Source organism: Peromyscus leucopus, chromosome 5, assembly GCF_004664715.2.
Source record: "Peromyscus leucopus breed LL Stock chromosome 5, UCI_PerLeu_2.1, whole genome shotgun sequence".
NCBI lineage: Eukaryota > Metazoa > Chordata > Mammalia > Rodentia > Cricetidae > Peromyscus > Peromyscus leucopus.
Genome location: NC_051067.1, coordinates 122,056,675 through 122,077,894, shown reverse-complemented (window position 1 = coordinate 122,077,894; position 21,220 = coordinate 122,056,675). Strand labels below are relative to the sequence as shown.

Sequence of the window (21,220 nt, the reverse complement as noted above, 5' to 3'; positions counted from 1 at the left end):
GCTGTCTCATGGGACTTCCTTTTTTGTGGCTGCAGGGCTGGGCCATGGCACATTTGTCGCCGGTGTGATTGCCAGCATGAGGGAGTGCCAGGGATTTGCCCCAGATGCAGAGCTGCACATCTTCAGGGTCTTTACCAACAATCAGGTAGGTGTTTGAGGGGCCTTGAAACGTGAGTGGTCAGAGCTGAAGTTGACATGAAGCACTGTGGTACAGCCACTACACATGGCACACTGCAGTACCAGCCTTCCTCATTGTCATGTGTGCCTCACTGTCTCACATGTCCTGTCTTCTATATGTCCTTCCCCCAACACTGCATTCATCAGCCTTCTTCCCCAGTCCTCATGACTGACCTTCCTCCAAGGCTACTGTAGTTCCTTGATCTGTTTGTCTTTTACAGTCAGGCTTGCCTGGACACTCTGGGCTACTGTCTAGGTCTTCCATGATGGACTAATGACATGTTCATGGCTTACATACCCCCCACCCCACCCTTACATACCCCCCACCCCACCCTCCACCCCCTGCCACCATTTAGTTCCCACTGCTGGAGAATGGGGACTGTGTTGCTGAACTCTGTATCCTAGTATCCCAGCACCTAAGGGTTACAGCTTTGTTTACTCATTTTGTCTGGAAACAGGAAGAGGCTACTGTACGTGCCTGTGCCTGTGCCTGTGCCTGTGCCTGTGTGTGTGTGTGTGTGTGTGTGTGTGTGTGTGTTATTTGTGATATTCATTTATGTGTGTTTGTGTGTGGAGCTATCTGTCAACCTGAACACCATCCACCTTGTTTTTTGTTTTATTTTGTTTTGTTTTTGACAGGGTCTCACTGTCTTTCCTTGACTGGCCTGAAGCTTATTATGTAGACCAGGCTGGTCTCAAACTCATGAACTCATAGAGATTCTCCTGTCTCAGCCTCCTGAGTGCTGGTATTAAAGGCATGCATCACCACACCTGACTTCTCCTTGTTTCTTGAGACAGAATTTCTCATTGGTACTAAATAAAGAGAGAGCAGAGCAGTAGCAGTTGGTCCAGGAAGGGACTGAAACACAGTCCCTTCCTAAGATGCCATTCATTAGGAGAAAGGGCCGGCCTTATGGTGGGAGAGAGAGCATTAGACAGAAACAGTACCGTTTATAGAGATCTAAGCATTATGGGACCTTAGAAGAAAAGAGATTCTTCCCTTTAAGGCCTGCAGAGCAATGTTGTTAAGAGACTAAGAGAGATGAGGAAAGAGGGGGGGATCACTATTAGGGGTGGGGTGGAGGCCAGAGGAGCCTCTTTAGAAAGCAGCCTTTTAAGCACTTCCATAATTAGCATATCCCAAGAACAAAGAAATTATCAAGCTGGCAGTAAGTTTCATATCATGTGATTTAGTTCACTGTAGCATACAAAACAAAGAGCTTGGTACCATAAATTGAGAGCTGTCAAGTCACAGCATAGATTGCTTGACTTTGTTCTAGAGAGAGTTGCACGGAGGCCTGACCTGATTCAGGCTAGAGGATCCAGTTTAAACATGTAGGCCCATGTTCAGGTAACTGGAACTTGTCCATTAGGCTAGTGTGGGTGGCAAAAAAAACCCAGGGAGCTGCCTACTCAGTTGTGAGATTTCAAGTATGCACTACCACATCCAGATTTTTATGTGTGCATCAAACTCATTCATGTTTGCATAGCAAGCGCTTGACTCTCTTAATTTTTTTTTCTGTTGCTGTGACAAAATACTCTGTCAAAAGCAACTTAATGGAAAAAAAACTGATTCTAGCTCACAGTTCAAGGTTTTGTTCATCATGATCAGGAATCTGGGTGGCAGGAACTTTGAGGCAGCTGATCACAAGGCAGAAGAGCAATGAATGCCAACTAGTGCTCTTTGCTTTTTTCCCTGAGTGTTCTGCCCTGTGGACCCACACACAATTAAAATGGGTCTTCCCATGTGAATTAATATAATCAAGATAACCCCTACCCCAGGCATGGCCATAGGCCCATATCCCAGTTGTTTCTAGATTCTTCAAATCTACTGTTGACACTAGTAGTCACTACTCGGAACCATTTCTCCAGCCCTTTTTATTTATTTTTTTTAAAGATTTATTTGTTTATCTATATAGTGTTCTAACTGCATGTATGCCTGTATGCCAGAAGAGGGTTCCAGATCTCATTATAAATGGTTGTGAGCCACTATGTGGTTGCTGGGAATTGAACTTGAGACCTCTGGAAGAGCAGTCAGTGAGTGCTCTTAACCTCTGAGCCATCTCTCCTACTGCCTACCGCCTCTACTCCCCCACCCCCAGCCTATATTTTTAAATTTTATTTTTGAGCTCCAGCACATCAAAAAGAAGCACAGTGATGACACCTACCTGTTCCTTCCAGTGGCTTTCAGCTCACTCCCCATAGTTCTTTGCCGTCTATGCTGCCTCTTAGGATTTCCTTTGCATATCAGCATGCAGTTTAGCTTTTTTAAAAAGCCTTCTTTCAAAATACTCTTCCTTACTGTACTACTCTGCCCACTATGAGCTTGTTTTTGTTGTTGTTTGGTTTTTTGTTTTTTCCAGACCAGTCTGTAGCCCAGGCTGGCCTCAGACTCACAGCAGTCTTCCAGCTGCAGCTTCTTAAGTGCCTGGATTACAGTTGTGAGCCACTGTGCCTGGCTTAGCTTGTGTGTGAAAAACAATCAAAAAACAGAAGTAGTAGTTCAAAAAGCAATGTAATTTACATAAGGAAAGTAGAGGGTGCTCAACACTGGTAACATATACTGTGAAGTGACTGTGGTTGCTCCTGTTTGTCCTTCAGTCTTTTTAGGAATGAGGGGTGTTAGACAGATGCCTTAAACTGTAGAAATGCTCAACGTGACAGCAGTGTCTTAGAATGGGTCCTTTTATGAGGCAGTTAGAAGCTCGGATTGGTTCTAGAAGGCATGCTATGAGGTAGACAGTTGCCTGATGCCCCCTGAGGAGACACAGCATACAGCACAGTCCTCTTCTTTGGGTCTAGTTCAAGGACTTCGTTTGTGGGTGTAATGTTTACATTCTAAAGCGTTTTTACTTGGGATTTGTCCCCATGCTTTGAAGAATGTGCTTGTCCTTAGAAACCAGAGCTGTCACAGCTCTTTACACTTCTGCTGAGGCCCTCAGAGGACTGTTTCGATTTAACCAGGTGTCTTACACATCTTGGTTTTTGGACGCCTTCAACTATGCCATCCTAAAGAAGATTGACGTTCTAAACCTTAGCATCGGCGGGCCTGACTTCATGGATCATCCCTTTGTTGACAAGGTTGGTCAAGTCACCGTGCAAGGGCAGTCTGTTGGGTGACAGCTCCTGTGCTTTTGTACCTGAAGTGTGTGTCATTTCTGCTGAGGTAATGACAGCTTTGTGAAACAGGGTTAATCACATGAACGTCAGAAACTTGCATGTCACAACCCAGTGAGCTAGAGGCCTGGGAGCGGGTATTTTTAAGGAGCATTGCTGCCTCCCTGGCCTTTTTTTTTTTTTTTTTTTTTTTTTTTTAAAGAAATTTATTTATTTGTTATGTATACAACATTCTGCCTCCATGTATGCCTGCTCGCCAGGAGAGGGCAACAGATCTCATTATTGATGGCTATGAGCCATCATGTGGTTGCTGGGAATTGAACTCAGAACCTCTGAAAGAACAGCAGTGTTCTTAACCTCTGAGCCATCTCTCCAGCCCATCCTCCCTGGTGTCTTGATGCCTTTCTTTTAAATCTGCACTCTGTTTTCCTGAGCCTGGCCACTGGGCCAATGTGCTCTGCATTGTCCAGCCCCAGGTTCATTGGGTTGTCTGGCTCCAAAACCTTATCCCATGTGCTCATCCCACAGGGCCTACTACTGCCTTAGAGGGGACTGTTTTCTTGGGCATACTTGGAGAAGTTCCAGTTTGTGGGACAGTGACCTATTGATAGTAGCATTCATTAATGAAATGCTTGGTTATTTTGTAGGTGTGGGAATTAACAGCTAACAATGTGATCATGGTTTCTGCTATCGGCAATGATGGACCTCTTTATGGGTAAGTAATCCCAGGATAACTTGAGGGATTCTTATTCCCCTGAAGTAACTGAAATTGTGTCTTCAGTCCATGTGTCTTTATATGTGTTCTTGTTTATATATATCTAAAATTTGTTGTTAGGTTTTTAATTAAAAAAATAGAATGCATAATGACCCCCAAGTCCTTACCACCTGCTTCAACAATTGTAAGTAGAAGGCAATCTTTTTTTATATTAATTTAAAAGAAAAAACTTAGCTATAGTTTAGAGACCTGAAAGTTTATTCTGCCCTTCCCCTCCCTCCAAAGTAGAACGGATCTTGGGAGATGGCTCAGTTGGCAAAGTGTTTGCCATGCCAGCATGAGGAACTGAATTTGGATTCCCAGCACTCATATAAAAAGCCAGCTGTGGCTGCATGTACCTGTGACCCCAGCACTAGGGTTAGGAATGAAGAGAGGATGATCCTTGGGGCTTGCTGGTCAGCTAGTCTAACCAGTTGATGAGCTTTGGTTCAGTGAGAGATGCAGCTTTAGAAAATAAGTTAGAGGACAATGGAGGAAGACCCTCAGTGTTGCCCTCACCTCTGCCAACACATGTGAGCATGTGTGTCCACATATGTGTCCACATATATCAAAATGTATGTATGCCCAAGCTGGGCATGGTATCATATACCTGTAATCCCAGTGCTTGGGAGGTTTTGAAAACAGGAAGATCAGGAGTTCAAGTTCAGCATGGACTACATGAGACCCTATTTCAAAGAAAACAAGACAGTAATTAGAATAGTGGGTTTGTTAGGGACAAGTGTGTTCTGAGTATTTTTTGAGAGTCACTGTGTATGGCACAGTGATTAAGAGGTAAATGAATGAATGTCTGCCTGTCTCAAAAGAGCAGGTGTAAACACAGTGGGACCCATGTGTTAGGTGCATGATGCATTCATAAATGGTGCTTGGGGGCTGACAGGGTCGGTGAAGAGAGCAGCAGAAGACAAGTCAAGGTGTGCCTTATGCCAGTTTTTGGAAATTAAAGCAGTGTAAGGCATGAAACACTTCGCACTGAAAAGTTCAGCCTGCTGGGTGTGGTGGCACATACTTTTAATCACAGACTGATGGGTCTCTGCTAGTTTGAGGCCAGCCTGGTCTACATAGTGAGATTCAGGACAGCTAGGGCCGTGTAGAAAGACCCTCTTTCAAAAGCCCAAACCAACCAACCTGGGGTCTGAGTTCTCTCCCTGTAGCTCTGGCTTACCTTCTACAGATGCCATTCATAAGCAGTCTCTGGGCGTACTTCTGGAATAGAATGCTTGTCACCCTCAGTCACAGAGTAATCAGAATGAGTGCAGTTCAGTCCTGGAACCAAGGGTATAAGGTGACCTCAGAGAAAAGAGAAGTTGCCAGGGGAATGTGTTTTACATGTCATGTGCAATAAGGAGAGAGACTGGTCGTATGTATAGCTGTATATACACATTCATTTGTTCATACTGCATTTGGCTGAGATGTCCTTGGAGCTCTTGCTGAGGGAAGGCAGGATGTCTAGAGGAGAGGCAAGTGTATGCAAAGCATCCAGAGCATAGGACAAGGCCAATGATGTGAAGTTGGTGTTTATATGGCAGTCCTATGGTACAGTCTGATGTGCAAACCATCCCTTTTAAGGGACCACAGTTCTTGATGTGCTGTGATTCATAAATTTAAGTGGCATGAACTGCCCTAAATACTTTTCTGTAGCAAGTAGCAAGCACCAGCTCTCAAGGCATCTGATGCCAGCTTTTCTTCTCTCTCTCTCTCTCTCTCTCTCTCTCTCTCTCTCTCTCTCCCTCTCCCCCTCTCCCTCTCTCTCCCTCTCTCTCCCTCTCTCTCCCTCTCCCTCTCTCCCTCTCTCTCCCCCTCCCTCCCTTCCTTTCCCTCCTTTCCTTCCTTCCTTAATTATATATACAATGCTCTGTCTGCATGTATGCCTGCAGGCCAGAAGAGGGCACCAGATCTCATTACAGATAGTTGTGAGCCACCATGTGGTTGCTGGGAATTAAACTCGGGACCTCTGGAAGAACAGCCAGTCTTCTGAACTACTGAGCCATCTCTCTAGCCCAATGTCAGCTTTTCTTGTTTCCTTTTTATGTGTTCTCCCTCATGCCTCTTCTCCCATTTTTGACAGCCCTACTCAATTCAGAATCAGCTGGGTTGCCGGGTTCCTCTCTTCTTAGTCTTGGCTGAGTATGCTTTGAGCCTCTGAAAGCACATGCTCTAGACTCTTGCTGCACATCCCTGAAACCCTTGGGAATCAGTTGTGGTTACAGCATTGTCAGGGTTCTTGGAGCAGAGCTGTCATGTGTGAAGCTGCATATGTTCTTAAGTGCTCCTGCTTTCCAGCCAGCTTCACCTTGACTTCGAAATGTAAATCTTTTCAGACAGCTCTAGCTGGCCCAGAATTTGCTGTGTAGACCAGGCTGGCCTTGAACTTAGAGAGATCCACCTGCTTCTGCCTCCTGAGTGCTGGGATTAAAAGTATGCATCACCATGCCTGGCTAGGACCTAAACCTTTTGTTAGTCATTTTACTATAACTTTTTGTGCAGAACTACTGCCATGAGGTCCTGGCATGTGTTTGTCATCTAAGGGCTCAAGATTTCAGGGTGACGGTAGCTATCCTCACATTCTCTTAAGGAAGTGGCATGCATACAGTAGGTCTGACTGTAGCAACACAACTATGGATCTGGGCTCATCTTAGGTAGTATCTGTTCTGATGAAAGAGGCAGAATAATCGACTCCAAAGTGGTGTGGGAACATGTAGGTGAGTGAGAAACTGATGTGTATGCTCTGGGGAAGTCCATGGCCAGGACAGATCCAGGGAATCCAGGGAGGAGAAATCCTCAAGATAGGCCCCATTTGTTCATGATAAGGTGGAAAATGAGAGAAGAAACAAATGACCTTCCAGATAAGAGGCTATAGCGTGAAGGTGCAGGAATGTGCATTTCACAGGACAGCTCTGAGGAACAGCCTTCTGTCAAAGCTGTACATATCTTGTACAGAAGAACCTAAGATACGGCCTTAAATTTTTCTGAGAGTGCTTGACCTGGTTTGAATTATTCATTTTAAATTATTTTTCTCCTTTTTTTTCTTCTCTTTTATATGTCTCAATTTAGCACTCTGAATAACCCTGCTGATCAGATGGATGTGATTGGAGTGGGTGGCATTGACTTTGAAGATAACATCGCCCGCTTTTCTTCCAGGGGAATGACTACCTGGGTATGCTTTTCTTTTTCTTTTCTTTTTATTTTTTGGTTTTTGGTGTTTTGTTTTTTGAGACAGGGTTTCTCCATGTAGTTTTGGTGCCTGTCTTGGATCTTGCTCTGTAGGCCAGGCTGGCCTCAAACTCAGAGATCCACCTGGCTCTGCCTCCCAAGTTCTGGGATTAAAGGCGTGTACCCCCGCTGCCCAGCCCTGGGTATGCTTTTCTATATTAGCCTAATGTGACTCACAGAGCCCTTGGTCTATCAGCTCTGACATGTATTTGTTAGTGCACCAGCAGAGAAATAGCCTGCGCTGTGGATATGTGCACGTGCACACACACGCGCATGCACATGGACACACATACCACCACCACCACCCACCCCCATGAGGACAAGAGGTCAGGCTCCTTTGGTGTTAGCCACCTTAGTTCAGTGAGTTGAGCTGCCATGCAGATCCTGGGTGGATTCTGAGGGGCCTTTCCCAGTCCCAATCTTTTACTGTCTTCTGAAGCTCACATGTAGGTGAGGTAGACTCAGACTCAGTTGTCTAAACTGCGAGAAAGACAGCGATTCTCCTCAATACAAGCTCAGATAGATCTTTGGCCTTAAGAAGTAAATTCCGAGGTTGGTAATTTAGCTCCATGGGAGAACACTGGCTGGCAAGTGCCAGACTCCACTCAAGTGAAAATGAAAACCCAGTGAGAATAGTTAATGTCTGTTCTTCCAACAGTCATTGCATTCACTGTTCCTAGTGTTAATGATTAATCAGTATCAGAATGTTAGTGATTGAGCTGCTTGGGGTTTGATTGTGTATCACTTCACCCTCCTTTACCTCAGTTTGGTTCAAAATTAGATGTTCCCCAGAGCAGCACTCAGTTGCTTTATCCTTCAAGAGGTGACTGGAGAGCACCTGTTCATAGTGTTCTTTGGGGTCAGATCATGTCTCATTGCTCTAGTTTGTGCTGAGCTCTGGGAGATCTCAAGAAGGACCCAGAAAGATTCACAGCTGCCTGGGAACATTTAGGCCTTGTCCCACCCCACCCTCCACAGTACTCTATAGACTAATCTTCCATGCCAGCCTCAGTTGTACAGTATGGGCTCTTTTAGATGCTAGGTCTCTGTCCCTCACACACTGGATGCCCTCTCTGGAGCTGACCTATTCATTGCCTTGACTTCTGTCTGGTCGAGCCTACTCTGAGTCAGTCCTGCACTCTGCTGTGTGTTCTTTGTGTTCCCTAGCATGTCCTTTGTGCTGTTAGATAGCAAGAAAACAGAGCATCTGTTAGCATCAGTCTGTAGCTCCCTGGGTAAGTACCTTTACCAACTGTACATGGTGCCATGTCCATGGCCTTCCTCAAGGGCTCATTTTTCAGTGATACCAAGAAATGTTTGAGTTATCTGTGAAGCTGTGGCAAACAGTGTCTTCACCCTTTGCCCATGCTTCTACACGCCTTTTATGACTGATTGACTGGAAAAGGTTTTCATTTCAAATAGGTCAGGTATACTTTTTCTCAACAGAATATAGTATTCTTGGCCAGGCATGGTGGCACATACTTGTAATCCCAGCACTAAGGAGACTAGAATAAGAGATTACAAATAAGTCAAGTCTAGTCTGAGCTACCCAGCAAATCCATGTCTAGAAATACAGAGAAAAGGGTGTGGGGGAGAAAGTTAGTTTAAAATCCTTTTGTGTTTTTCATACAGGCCCACATTTTAGGGATCTGAAGACTGTGATGTCTAAAGGCATGCCTGTCTTCAGTGATGCCTTACCCTTTGAAACAGCAAATCATAACCACATGCTGGTTTTCTTTATGAAGACACTTGTAAATATTTTTCTGATGTATTACTTAGATTATCAAAAGGTAGAGCAGGCTGTTGGTTCTCTCAGTGACAAGTCAGTGACTGCTTTCTGATCTGAGCAGTTATTAAAATATCAGCAAAATTACTTTTTTTTCTTGCTTTGTTATTTTAGTATTATACTTCTTTGTTTGTTTTTTGTTTTTCAAGACAGGGTTTCTCTGTGATCTGGCTTTCATGAACCTCTTAGACCAGGCTGGCCTTGAACTCAGAGAGATCCAACTACCTCTGCCTCCCGAGTGCTGGGATTAAAGGTGTGCGCCATTGCCACCTGGCTAATTTTATTTAGTATTACAGAACATACTAAAGCAGTTTTATTTTCTGTGTTACCACTAAAGCTTGTTTTCAGTTCACAGTGTATTTCAGACTCAAACCAGTATCTTCTCGGACAACTGTTTAAATCTATCTGGTTTTAGTCACACATAACCTTCCATGGCTAAGGGCTATAGATGTGATAAGAAACCAAGCTACCCTTGTTTGTAGGAACTACCAGGAGGCTATGGTCGTGTGAAACCTGACATTGTCACCTATGGTGCCGGAGTGCGGGGTTCCGGTGTGAAAGGGGGCTGCCGGGCACTCTCGGGGACCAGTGTCGCTTCTCCAGTGGTTGCTGGGGCTGTCACCTTGTTAGTAAGGTGAGTATCACGCAGCTGACCTTTGCTTCCTCTGCTCCCTCATCTCCCACAGGAGGCAGGATCCCCTCTGTGTGCTAGCTGGAAGCTGGAGAAAACCAGAAAGCCCTGCAGGGCACGGATCTGTTGCTCTCCAAGGCTCTTGATGGAGATGTGTTGGTGTGATGGGCTGGGCTTTGTTCTTGCAATATGTGTGTGTCGGGCAAGAACACAAAGTGTGCAAGTTTCCTTGCTGAACCCCCATTTCCTTAGCAAGACCTTTTTTTTCTTGTTAAATAAGTTCTGTGCAAATTTAACAATATACCATTTTGTCATGGGACGCAGAGAATAACTGGTTTCTGCTGAAACAAGTTAACAGCCGTCACCTCACGTTTTGTTTCCATGCTCTTAGCTAAGGAGCTGTGAAGCCACTTAGGTCCTGACAGCCAGCTACTTTCCTTGATGACTGACGGGTGTCTGTGCCACGCATTCTGTCGTGTTGAATCTCATCTGTAGTTGGAGTGGAGCTTAGTCCTCGGCCCTTCCTCCTGCAGGTGACGAAACTAGAAGCAGCTTCTGAAACGTGGTAGACCAGAATTAAAGCACGCCTGCCTGGCCGTGCCCAGAGGGGCCGTCGCCCTTCTTCCCAGTTGTGTCTTTGAAGTGCCTGCATCCCTGACACCAGGCTTTCTCCTTCTCTAGTTGAGGTCTTGGTTGAGGTACCATATTGTAATAACGCAAACCTCTACATATTTGAAATTTGTATTTTGTGCCCATTTTATAATGAAGCAAATTGCAAGTTGGTTTGTGTTATTAATAATGTTGATGGGAGCAGTCTGTCTCTTGCCTGATCTTCCCTTATAAGTCAGAGCAGGTCTTTGAAAGCCCAGAAATAAGTATGTGCTTCCTGGAAACAGGGCTTCCCTCCCCTGTGAAACAGCAAAAGAGGGAGGCAGCCTTGCCCTTGACTGACTCACTCTCACTTTTCTATGTGCTGAGTGAAGGGATCTGTGCGGGCTCTTGTTTCTAGTACTGTGGATTCTAGAAGCAGAAAATACTGGTCTGCTTTTGCCTGTCACATAATTGTTAGCAGGAAGCCGGGCTTCCTAATTCTCTGTAGAGCCCATCTGTCTCTGCCAAGTGAGTGGGAAGGTGAGGAGGCTGTATTTACTGTTCCCAGTAGCAGCTCTCAACACAAGCAGTTTCAGCGTTGAGGGAGCCTTCACCTCACCTCTCCACATCAGATGCCATTGTGGTAGTCCAGCAATTGTGGGTACAGGAGCCTGTGGTGTGGTAGATGCTGCTCAGTGAGGAGGTGGAGTCTACTGAGCTGTAATTTCTAGTAGTACTCTCATTCCTCAGGAAGAGCTAGTCCCGCTGTCTCTTACTGTCTAGCTACCCATTGAAAAACTTGCTTGGCTCTCAGATCAACTTCCATCTGTGTTAATATTTAGGGATCTAAGTGGAAAGTAAGTTTTCCATTTTTGCCTGCCAACCACCCCACAATCTAGTCACTAAAACTTATTTGTATGTGATACATAGATAAGAAAACATGAACATTTCAGTTATAGTGAGCCAAGCTGGCCAAACAAGGCTACATGTTAGTGTGTTGAGGTGCGGTCTAATGATGGCATGTTCACAGTGGCCTCAGGCCTCCAAATCCCAAACCAAAGACAAGGACTGGCACTGGAGGCAATGGTCCTCCCTCACCGTGCACTCCTGCCCACCTCTCGTTGGGTCTCTCTCCAATATCCACTTGTGTTTCTTTCCATCTCCCATCCAGCCAGCTGGTGTCCCTCTCTGGGGACCCTGCACCTCTTTGATGGTTTTGCCTTCTGTAACCTGTGTGACCGATTTATTCAGATTATCAGGAAACTATTATTCATTCATTTTGTATAAATAGGCATGAGCCTACAAATTTACTGCTGAGAAAAGTTGTGTGGAGATTTACTGAGTGGTCAGGCCTGACACAGGGACCTGTGGAGTTCATGGAATTCTCATCTCCTGGCTCCACTGGACCAGAAGTCCTGCTGGATAGAGAACAAATTGCAGGCTATATGCTGGCCCTTTTGCAGATTGGAGGCAGTTTGGTTTTCATTCTGCACTAAGAGAAAAGTGAGCAAATACTGCTTCTCATTCCTCAGCACAGTGCAGAAGCGGGAGCTGGTAAATCCTGCCAGTGTGAAACAAGCCCTGATTGCATCAGCCCGGAGGCTTCCTGGTGTCAACATGTTTGAGCAAGGCCATGGCAAGCTGGATCTGCTGCGAGCCTATCAGATCCTCAGCAGCTATAAACCACAGGCGAGGTGGGTATGTGCTGGCATCCTCAGTAGGGCTTGCCTATACTGGGCCCTCGGGCCCCCTCTGCATGTAAGAGTAGCCTGACATTGGGAGTGATGGCCCCCACACTCAGTTGTAAGGATGTGAGCTGCTTCTACCAGGTGCTGCCTGCACAAAAACCTGGCTTCTCTTGACACAGTGACACTATATTACCTTAATGAATGTGACAAAAAGAATGGTTTCCATTTCTTTAATTTTGAAACAACCTAGGTTTGCAGAAAATTTGCAAGAAATAAAATTGTCTGTCCTGTTCGCTCAGCTTCTCTGACGAGAGAAAGGTAACAGCTTAGCTGACCTGACACAACTATTTGAAGTCATGTGTGACACTGGCTCTGTAGATAAGGTCTCTGTAGCCACTCCGACTCGGTGCTTACCCTTGTGTTCTTTGTCCTGTTGGGGTTCCGGGCCCTACATGGTCATTTGTTAGCCTGGCCTCTGGCCCCTGCAGTCTGTTTGTGTTTTGTCATTTCTGCTTTGACTCTCGGAGCAAAGAGCTGGTTGCTTACATTACAGATTGTCTCCAGTGGGTTTATCTTCTGTTTTCTCATGATTGGTCTGAGGCTGTTTTTCACCAAAACTTTTTTTTTCACCTTTTATTTTGAGATGATTTTAGATTTATATCAGAGTTTCACAAATAGTACTGAGAACCCAGAAGTTCTTCTCCCAGCTTCTCCTAATGTTGGCATCTTAATGGTACCAGCTCAGCTGCCCAGTCTGCAGTGCCACCTAGACAACATTGTATACTGGGTCCCACACAGGCCTTTTTGGTCCAGGACCCCCTGGAATACTTTTGTTCTCTGTCCTTCATTTGACCTTTATATAGATTTGGACCTGTCTCTGGGCTCTGAGTGCCAGTTCACTGCTCTGTCCATATGCCACTGCCTCTCTGTTCTGTTGAGGGCTTCTATTTGTGTTTTAATGTGCAGGAGGGCTGGTTCCCATTGTTCATCTTCTTGGCTCTTCTTCGAGATTTTTTCTTTGTGTGGCTTTTCATAGTAACTTGGCTTTCCATAAGAGAGCTTGTTAGCATTTTTATTGGGTTACAAGTTTAAATCAGCTGAAGAGGGATGGTTTGTATTAATATGTTTTTAGTTGTGTTTGTGGAGAGTGGAGGTGCTGTACATGTGAGTGCAATTCCCACAGAGGCCAGAAGGGGACATGCAATCCCCTGCAGCTGGAGTTATTAGACAGTTGTGAGCTGTCTCACATGGGTGCTGAGAGCCAAACTTGGGTCCTTTGCAAAACCATTCTTTTTTTTATTTTATGTGGATGGGTGTGTTGCCTGCATGTATGTCTGTCCACCACTTGTGTGTGGTTCCTGTGGGGTCCAGAAGAAGGTGTTGGGTCCCCTGGAACAGGAGTTACAGACCTTTGTTAGTTGCCATGTTGGTGCTGGGAATCATACTTGGCTGTCTGAAAGAACAGCCAATGCTCCAACTGTTGAGACATCTCGTCCCAGTATTTGCTCATAATGGCTGTGCCATTTATTCAAGGTTTTTGTGTCTCCCAAGAGGCTTTACACACTCCTCCTATAGGTCTCACATGTTGCTTGGTAAGTTTAAGTTTTTAATGTTTTTTTTTTTTGGTTTTTCGAGACAGGGTTTCTCTGTGTAGCTTTGCGCCTTTCCTGGAACTCACTTGGTAGCCCAGGCTGGCCTCGAACTCACAGAGATCCGCCTGGCTCTGCCTCCCAAGTGCTGGGATTAAAGGCGTGCGCCACCAACGCCTGGTGTGTTTAATGTTTTTATTGTCACTATTGCCAGGCATTTCTCTTTATTTACAGCTAGCTGGTTGATATAATTCTTATAATTTAATATCCTTCTGTCTTGTGAATTATGTCTTGATTCAGTTTGCTTGTTGATTCTCTAGTTTTCCAGATATACTAATATATCATGTAATTGGAAACAGAGGTAGTTCTGTCTTTCTTACCAACTCTTAAGCCTTTTTTGGTGCTAGAGACGTGGCTCGGTGTTTAAGAATATGTACTATTCTTACGGAAGACCTGAGCAGGGTTCCTAGCATCCATAGTGGGTGTCTGACAATTGCTAGTAACTCCAGCTCCAGAGGGATCTGATGCCTCTAGCTTCTGCAGGCACCTGCACTTAGCGCACATACCCACACATAGTCTCACACACATAATGCATAATTAAAACTTTTTAAAAAATGTAAAGCCTTTGTTGACTGTTCTGTCCACTTGGACCGGGTAATGTCTCCAGCGAAGTGCTGATAGCTTTGGCTGGGAGCAGTGGCATCCCCACGTGGCTCCTCAGTGTTTCGCCACTATATTCAGTGCTGCTTTTGGGACTCGGTGTAGGTGTTGTCATGGTAGGATTTTCTAGTTGCTGGTTTTTTCTATTGTTTCACACCAAGACCATGCTTAGAGTTTTGTAGACTGTTCAGCATCAATAAGAGCCTGTAGTTTAGACTTCCTGACATCAAATCAGTCTTTCGTTCCTGAAACTACCACTGCTTGGACAGTGCTGCTTGGTGTGCTGTTTTCTTTGTGGGGTATTGAATTGTGCTTGCTTAGGAATTCTTAGTTGAATCATGCTAATTGGTTTAAACTGTTCATGGAGCAGTTAAAATAAGTACTTTTACTGACTCAGATAATCGTACAACCAGCCACTAGGAGTGAGACTAGGTGGTATCTATTAGAATGGCTAAATGTAACACATGTTGGTTATAGTTCTCCATAGATGGCAGAATATCCCTAAAGATGTTGTTTGGGAAGCTAGGGATATGGCCCAATCTGTAAACTACTTGCTATTCAAGCATGAGATCATTAATTCAATCCCCAGAATACATATATAAAAGATAATTGCAGTGGCCCACTCACGTAATCAGGCAGATCCCTGGAGCTTGCTGGTCAGCCAGTCTAGCTGAATCTATGAGACTAATGTTCTGGTGAGACACCATACCCTACAGAACAAGTTGAACATCCGTCTATCCTGAGGAACACCACCTGAGATTGACCTCTGGTGTCCATACGTGCTTAAACATGAAAACATGTACACAAAGATAATGTTAGGATTTTACGCAGTAATTCAGTTTGCCACATATGTTCAAGGTGAGTGTGCCATCATGAGATAGATGAAACAAGGGTACAGAGCTATATGCCCACTGTCTGTTTGCCGTATCCGCTTCCTGTGTGTCTTCACATCTGCACAGATCTCTGACACCAGTGCTTGCTAGGAATAGTGTTAACCTGACACAGATGCATTTCAGACACTAGGAGTGAAAGGAAGTGCAGCATCATTGTGTCAGCACTTCTGCACCATCTCAGCCAGGCCGCAACCTCTCCAGGCTCAGCATTTTACTGGAAGGTTTTATGGGTCTCAGCTGAGGGTGTCTGGTACAGCAGAGCAAGTATACAGAGGGACCTGCTGTAAGTGAGGAAGGCAGCTGGTGAGCAGGGAATCTGGAGGAATCCAGACTTGGGCTTCCCACCTTCCCCCTCCTGCCCAGCCCCCAAGCAGGGTTCCACAGAGCTGGCTTTTTGACCAAGCAGCAGGCTGCATAGGTACGTGGGTGGGTTTCTGCCCAAGAAAGCCTCTTGCAACTTCAGTCCATGGTTTGCTGCCATAGCAGCTGACAGAGCCCCTGGCTACAGAAGGCGGGAGGTGCTTCCTATGGATCTGCGCTGTTTACTCCAGCAGTCAGGGAGCTGCACGATGGGCACACCCTAGTGCCAGCCAGGGCAGCCCTGCAGTATGCAGCTCCACTGTGCTGCCTGTGCCCAGCTTGCTGCCTGCTTCTCGTTGCTTTCTGATGTGGTCTACACTAACACTCTGTTCGTTGTTTCAGCTTGAGTCCTAGCTACATCGACCTGACTGAGTGTCCCTACATGTGGCCCTACTGCTCCCAGCCCATCTACTATGGAGGAATGCCAACAATCGTTAATGTCACCATCCTCAATGGCATGGGAGTCACAGGAAGAATTGTGGATAAGGTGAAACTCCTCTGTGTGACATGGCCCAGACTTGTATACCTTAGTTATCCCTCCTGAAATTAAGAAAGGGCTGAGCTGGGTGTGGTGTTGCACACCTTTAGTCCCAGCACTTGAGAGGCAGAGGAAGGCGAATCTCTAAGTTCGAGGACAGCCTGGTCTACATAGCAAGTTCTAGGACAGTCAGTGCTACGGAGTGAGACCCTGTCTCAGAAAAGGGGGAGGGGGTGCTGCTTTCCCCTGCTTACGCTTCAGAGAGTTGGTGGGCAGCTCTTTCTCATACAGAAAGTCATACCTGCTCCTATACAGGAAAGTCAGGGCCTCAATTTATTCTCTGGCTTTGACTCCTGAATGGCAGAGCACATTTTAGTTTTCATAGCCACTGACTGATGAAAATGACTTTGTTCCTTAGTGAACATGAACAGGCCCTCATGTTTAGGCCTTTATATCACTCAGTGATAAGGGATAGAGGAGAAAGCATAGAAAACTGACTTCCACCTCCACTACCCAGCTGTTGTTTAAAACATATTCTTTACCAGATCTTATTGCAACAGGATGTCACGTTTGTTGTTGTGTGGTGGGCAAAAATTGATTTTAGTTTTTCCACTGTAAGCATGTGAAAATACACCAGTGTTTTGTCAGTGTGTGTCAGCATGATGGGGTGTTGGGTTATCATTTGGTCCCTGTGTGCTCTTGCTTGAACAGTTGTGTGGCTTTTCTGTGTAAATATTTTGCTATTACACACAGAGTTTTCTTTTCTGAGTTATTTCTGGTGTGTGGTCCGTAGATGAGACTCTTGAGTCAGGGTGTGGACGTACTGCAGTTGTTGGTGCAGACACCAAATCTCTGCAAGAGAGCTGTGTCCACCAGACTGCTGCTGCTGCTGCTGCTGTTGATGGCTGCCTGTACCATGCCTGCACTGGATGATACAGCTTTCTCAGTTTTATATTTCATGAGGCTCTTTTCAGTTGTCAGTGTGTTGTTAGTAGTCACATGACTATGTCAACATTGCATTCAAGAACATTTCTGTCACCCCTAAAAACACTACACCCATCAGCATTTACTCTGTCCTCGTGGTCGTTGTCCATTTCCCCTCACCCCCCCACCCCACGTCCCTGTGGCCATAAATCTGCCCTTTTTCTTTTTTCTTTTTGTATTTGAGATACATTTTGTATTTGTCTCTGTGTGTAACCCTCGCTGCCCTAGAATTGCTATAGACCAGGCTGGCCTCAAACTCCCAGAGATCCACCTGCCTCTAATTCCCAATGCTAGGATTGAAGGCATGCGCTACCATACCTGGCTCAGTCTGCTTTTCATCTCTTGGTTTGTCTGCTCTGAACAGTCCATACTATAGGACTCGTGGTGTGTGTGTGTGTGTGTGTGTGTGTGTGTGTGTGTGTGTTCGTGTTCTGCTATGACTGGCTTTTCTCATTGAAATCTTCTCAAGGTTCCTCATGCATCTTTCAGTGATTATTCCTTTTTATGGCTGAGTGATACTCCAGAGTATGGATGTTGCCACTCCAGTGTGTGGATGTTGCCAGTTTTATTTCTTAAGTGTGTTTGTGTGTGGTGGGGAGGGGGAGTTTTTTAGCGGTAGGTGCTCTGGTTAGTGAAGACTGTAAAACAACTCTATGGGTTGGGTACCTCTGCATGTGTTTACTAATTATCTATCGTCCCTCGGTGCCAGTTCCCTTTGTGTTTCCTTCCTAGTGTTTACTGGAGTTGGAGGTTTGTTTCCCTGCTGCTCTTGCAGTGTCTGTATCTTGGAAAGATAGCTGTTGCTATGGGTTTGTTGTTGTTGTTGTTTTCGAGACAGGGTTTCTCTGTGTAGTTTTGGAGCCTGTCCTGGATCTTGCTCTGTAGCCCAGGCTGGCCTTGAACTCACAGAGATCCGCCTGGCTCTGCCTCCCAGTGCTGGGATTAACGGTGTGTGCCATCCCCGCCTGGCTGTTGCTATGGTTTTTATAGTGTCCCCCTGCTATGCCACTCCCGGTTTTCTTGTTCTCTGATATGACTTACTGTGGTTGTTTTATTAACCCTCACTTCCTCTATAAAAGGTTTGTACTTTGATATAGTTGAACTTTCATATTTTGTGATTATTTTCTGTTGTTTGAAAAATTATAACCCCCTACAGGGGTATGATAAAGTCAGTTTTATGTTTACACTAATTCTTGTTTATATGATTAAACATTCAGTTTCTTCATCAGTTAGTGTTTGTTGCATAAGAGATGGATGGAAGTTAAATTTTTTTTTCTCAGTTGCCAACCAGTAGCTCCAAGAGTAGCTATTAACTGGGATTTGTGGTGGTGTGTCCTACAGGAGCTTCTTTTCCAGAACTTTATTTATTTATTTTTTTAGCTATGCTGAGTCACTTTGGCAGCTGCCCTGGCTCTGTAAGCTTTGTGGCTTGTGAGGGAGTCAGTGACTTAGGTCTGTATGGTTTCTAGGTGCTCTCTTCTTGCCTGCCTCTCCTCTCTCCTCTGGCCCGTGGTGGGGTGTGCATGTTACACAGCAGGGCAGTAACTACAGCCAGTGCACAGCCCTTCCTCCAGGGGCCCCTCACTAGCTGCAGGATTTGGTTGGTGACAGTTGACCTCTGTGACACTTAAGTCGTGTGACTCTCTGAGGACAAGTCTGAGGGTCTGTGCTTGTGTTACTTCTCTTCATCTGATGCATGTTCTTGGAGAACTCTTGACAAGTGCACCCCGTTTCCTAAAGAATGGTGGAGTTGATAACCTGGTAGAACATCCACAGCAGTGGTGTTGTGGACTGCTGACATCATGTCTGTGTCCAAGACTCCACTCCAGTGCACTGAAATAGTCCTCAACAGCCAGGCTAGTTCACTTGCAGTCCACACAGCTCACTTCACCCTTGGCCTGCTTTCTTTTTCCTGCAGCCTGAGTGGCGGCCCTACTTACCACAGAATGGAGACAACATTGAAGTAGCCTTCTCCTACTCCTCGGTGTTATGGCCTTGGTCAGGCTACCTGGCCATCTCCATTTCTGTGACCAAGAAGGCAGCTTCCTGGGAAGGCATCGCGCAGGGCCACATCATGATCACGGTGGCTTCCCCAGCAGAGATGGAAGTAAGGGTACACCAGGAAGTAGCTTGTTTTTCTTTACCCTTCACCAGCTCCTGCCAGGAGAAGGAGATGTGGGGGGGCAGGCTCAGTGCCGAGGGTCTCCATTTAATGGACCACGAGGTTGACTGGCTTAGCCTCATAGGCCTTGAACCATGGCCCAGGCCTCCAGAGCAGCTCTGTTTAACCCACTCTGTGCTTCCTGCTCTGCTGTCGTCTCAGCAGACAGGACCTTCTTGGGCCTAATTTCAAGCTCAAAATTAGTGCGTCTGAAATTAGCCTCCCAAGAAACAAATATAGGGTTGGTCTTGTTGCTCTAGTGGCTTTTAGGGAACAAAGTGCCTGAATTTAAGTCAGTTCTTGAGTTTGAACAGAATTAATTGTAACATATGAACATAGGTTATTGTCATATATTCTTATATGTAAGTTGTGTGGGTTAGATTGGTAAATAGAAACAAGCTTTGTGAGCACAGTATGGTACTGTTGTATGTAATCCCAACATCTGGAAGCTGAGGCAGAAAGATCCTGAGTTTGAGATCTTTTTTTTTTGAGCATTGGTGTTTTGCCTGCATGTATGTCCTTGTGAGGGTGTTGGGTCCCCTGAAACTGAGGTTACATACAGCTGTGTGCTGCCACGTGGGTGTTGGCAATTGATCCCAGGTCCTCTGGAAGGGCAACCAGTGCTCTAACCAATGAGCCATCTCTCCAGCCCCCTGAGTTTGAGATCTTATCTCAAAAACAAAAGAGGAAAAAGAAAAAGATGTTTTAAAACCTGAACTAAGAGTTTTTCAGAAAGAGAGTGCATTTCAAGTTTCTGTTTTATCCATTTTCTTTTTTAGTCAAAAAATGGTGCTGAGCATACTTCCACAGTGAAACTTCCCATTAAGGTGAAGATCATTCCCACCCCTCCTCGGAGCAAGAGAGTCCTCTGGGACCAGTATCACAACCTCCGCTACCCTCCAGGCTACTTCCCCAGGGACAACTTGCGGATGAAGAATGATCCTTTAGACTGGTGAGCAGCAGCTTTGCCTGCATCCTGTCACCCTAGGGCTGTGTCCTTGCTCATATCACTCTTGGGGCTGTGTTGTGAAGACAACCACTTCTCTAAACCACACTTGAGTAGCAGAAACTGACGTCATGCTCTGTTGTCTTATTTCCCAGTCCACCACTGAGTCAACTGGCAAGTCTGGTCAGTCCCACTGTCAGGCTCTGTCCTCCTGTCCTCCCGTGTGTGGCCTTCCATTGACTGGCTGAGGCCTGGGTGTTGTCCCTGTCCTCTGGACAAGTCTTGGTTCTGTTCTTACTGCTTCTCTGCATTCCATCTGGCTTACGTCAGCCACCATGATCACCTGAAAGAAGGCCCTCCACAGCTTGCTTCAGCCTGTCCATCTACTGCCTGTCGGCTCCATTTGAAAGTGTGGGACAGGTTTCTATGTGTAGTCCTGGCTGTCCTGAAATTTGTAGACCAGGGTGGCCTCGAACTCAAAGGCCTGCCTCTGCCTCCTGAGTGCCGGGATTAAAGGTGTGTGCCACCACACCCTGCCTGACCAAAATTCTTACAGGGTTGGATTTGTCTTTTTTTTTTTTTTTTTTTTTTTTTATATGTGTGGATGTTTTATCTATATGTAAGTCTGTGCACCACTTACATGCCTCTTACATGCAGAGGTCAGAAAAGGACATCAGATTCCCTGGAAGTGGTTGTACATTGCCATGTGGGTGCTGGAAATTGAACCTCTGTAAAAAACAGCCAGTTTAACCACTGAGCTATCTCTAGCTCCAGATTCGCCTTTTAAAGTAAAATTTTCCTAAAAGGGAGGGTGGTGGGTCCAAACCAGACAAGTGATAGGAATAGGGGAAACTGACATCAGGGACTGCACAGGAACCTGTCAAGTGGGCATGGCTGAGGAGATGGGCTCTGGGTTTGTCTGCCAGCATTTAAACAGTTAATCTAGCTGTGCAGGGAAATTGAGCATGTTTGGAAAGGAAAGCAAGCCAAGGTGATAGGGAATCATGTGCTTAACCTGCCAGAGTGCACCAGTCTGTGTGTCCCTGTGGGGATTGTCCCATCAGGTGGCTACTAACTAGTTAGTGTGTACCTCTAATGTACTGCTCAGGACATCTGAAGCCTTGTCTCGGCATCATTTTATCATCTGCACATGCCATGCACTCTCTTGTTACCA

General features: G+C 45.7%; 1 protein-coding gene across 2 annotated transcripts in view; it reads left to right on the top strand.

The window, feature by feature from the left end:
* Mbtps1 (membrane bound transcription factor peptidase, site 1) overlaps window positions 1–21,220 on the top strand; it is a 54,711-nt gene that overhangs the window by 18,805 nt on the left and 14,686 nt on the right. For both annotated transcript variants that reach the window (XM_037206299.1, XM_028875729.2), the window contains exons 6-14: window positions 36–145; window positions 3,142–3,258; window positions 3,942–4,009; window positions 7,121–7,223; window positions 9,548–9,699; window positions 11,820–11,981; window positions 15,820–15,964; window positions 18,858–19,046; window positions 19,880–20,052. In XM_037206299.1, the coding sequence (XP_037062194.1) occupies window positions 36–145; window positions 3,142–3,258; window positions 3,942–4,009; window positions 7,121–7,223; window positions 9,548–9,699; window positions 11,820–11,981; window positions 15,820–15,964; window positions 18,858–19,046; window positions 19,880–20,052 (1,219 nt within the window). The remainder of the gene's footprint in view (window positions 1–35; window positions 146–3,141; window positions 3,259–3,941; window positions 4,010–7,120; window positions 7,224–9,547; window positions 9,700–11,819; window positions 11,982–15,819; window positions 15,965–18,857; window positions 19,047–19,879; window positions 20,053–21,220) is intronic.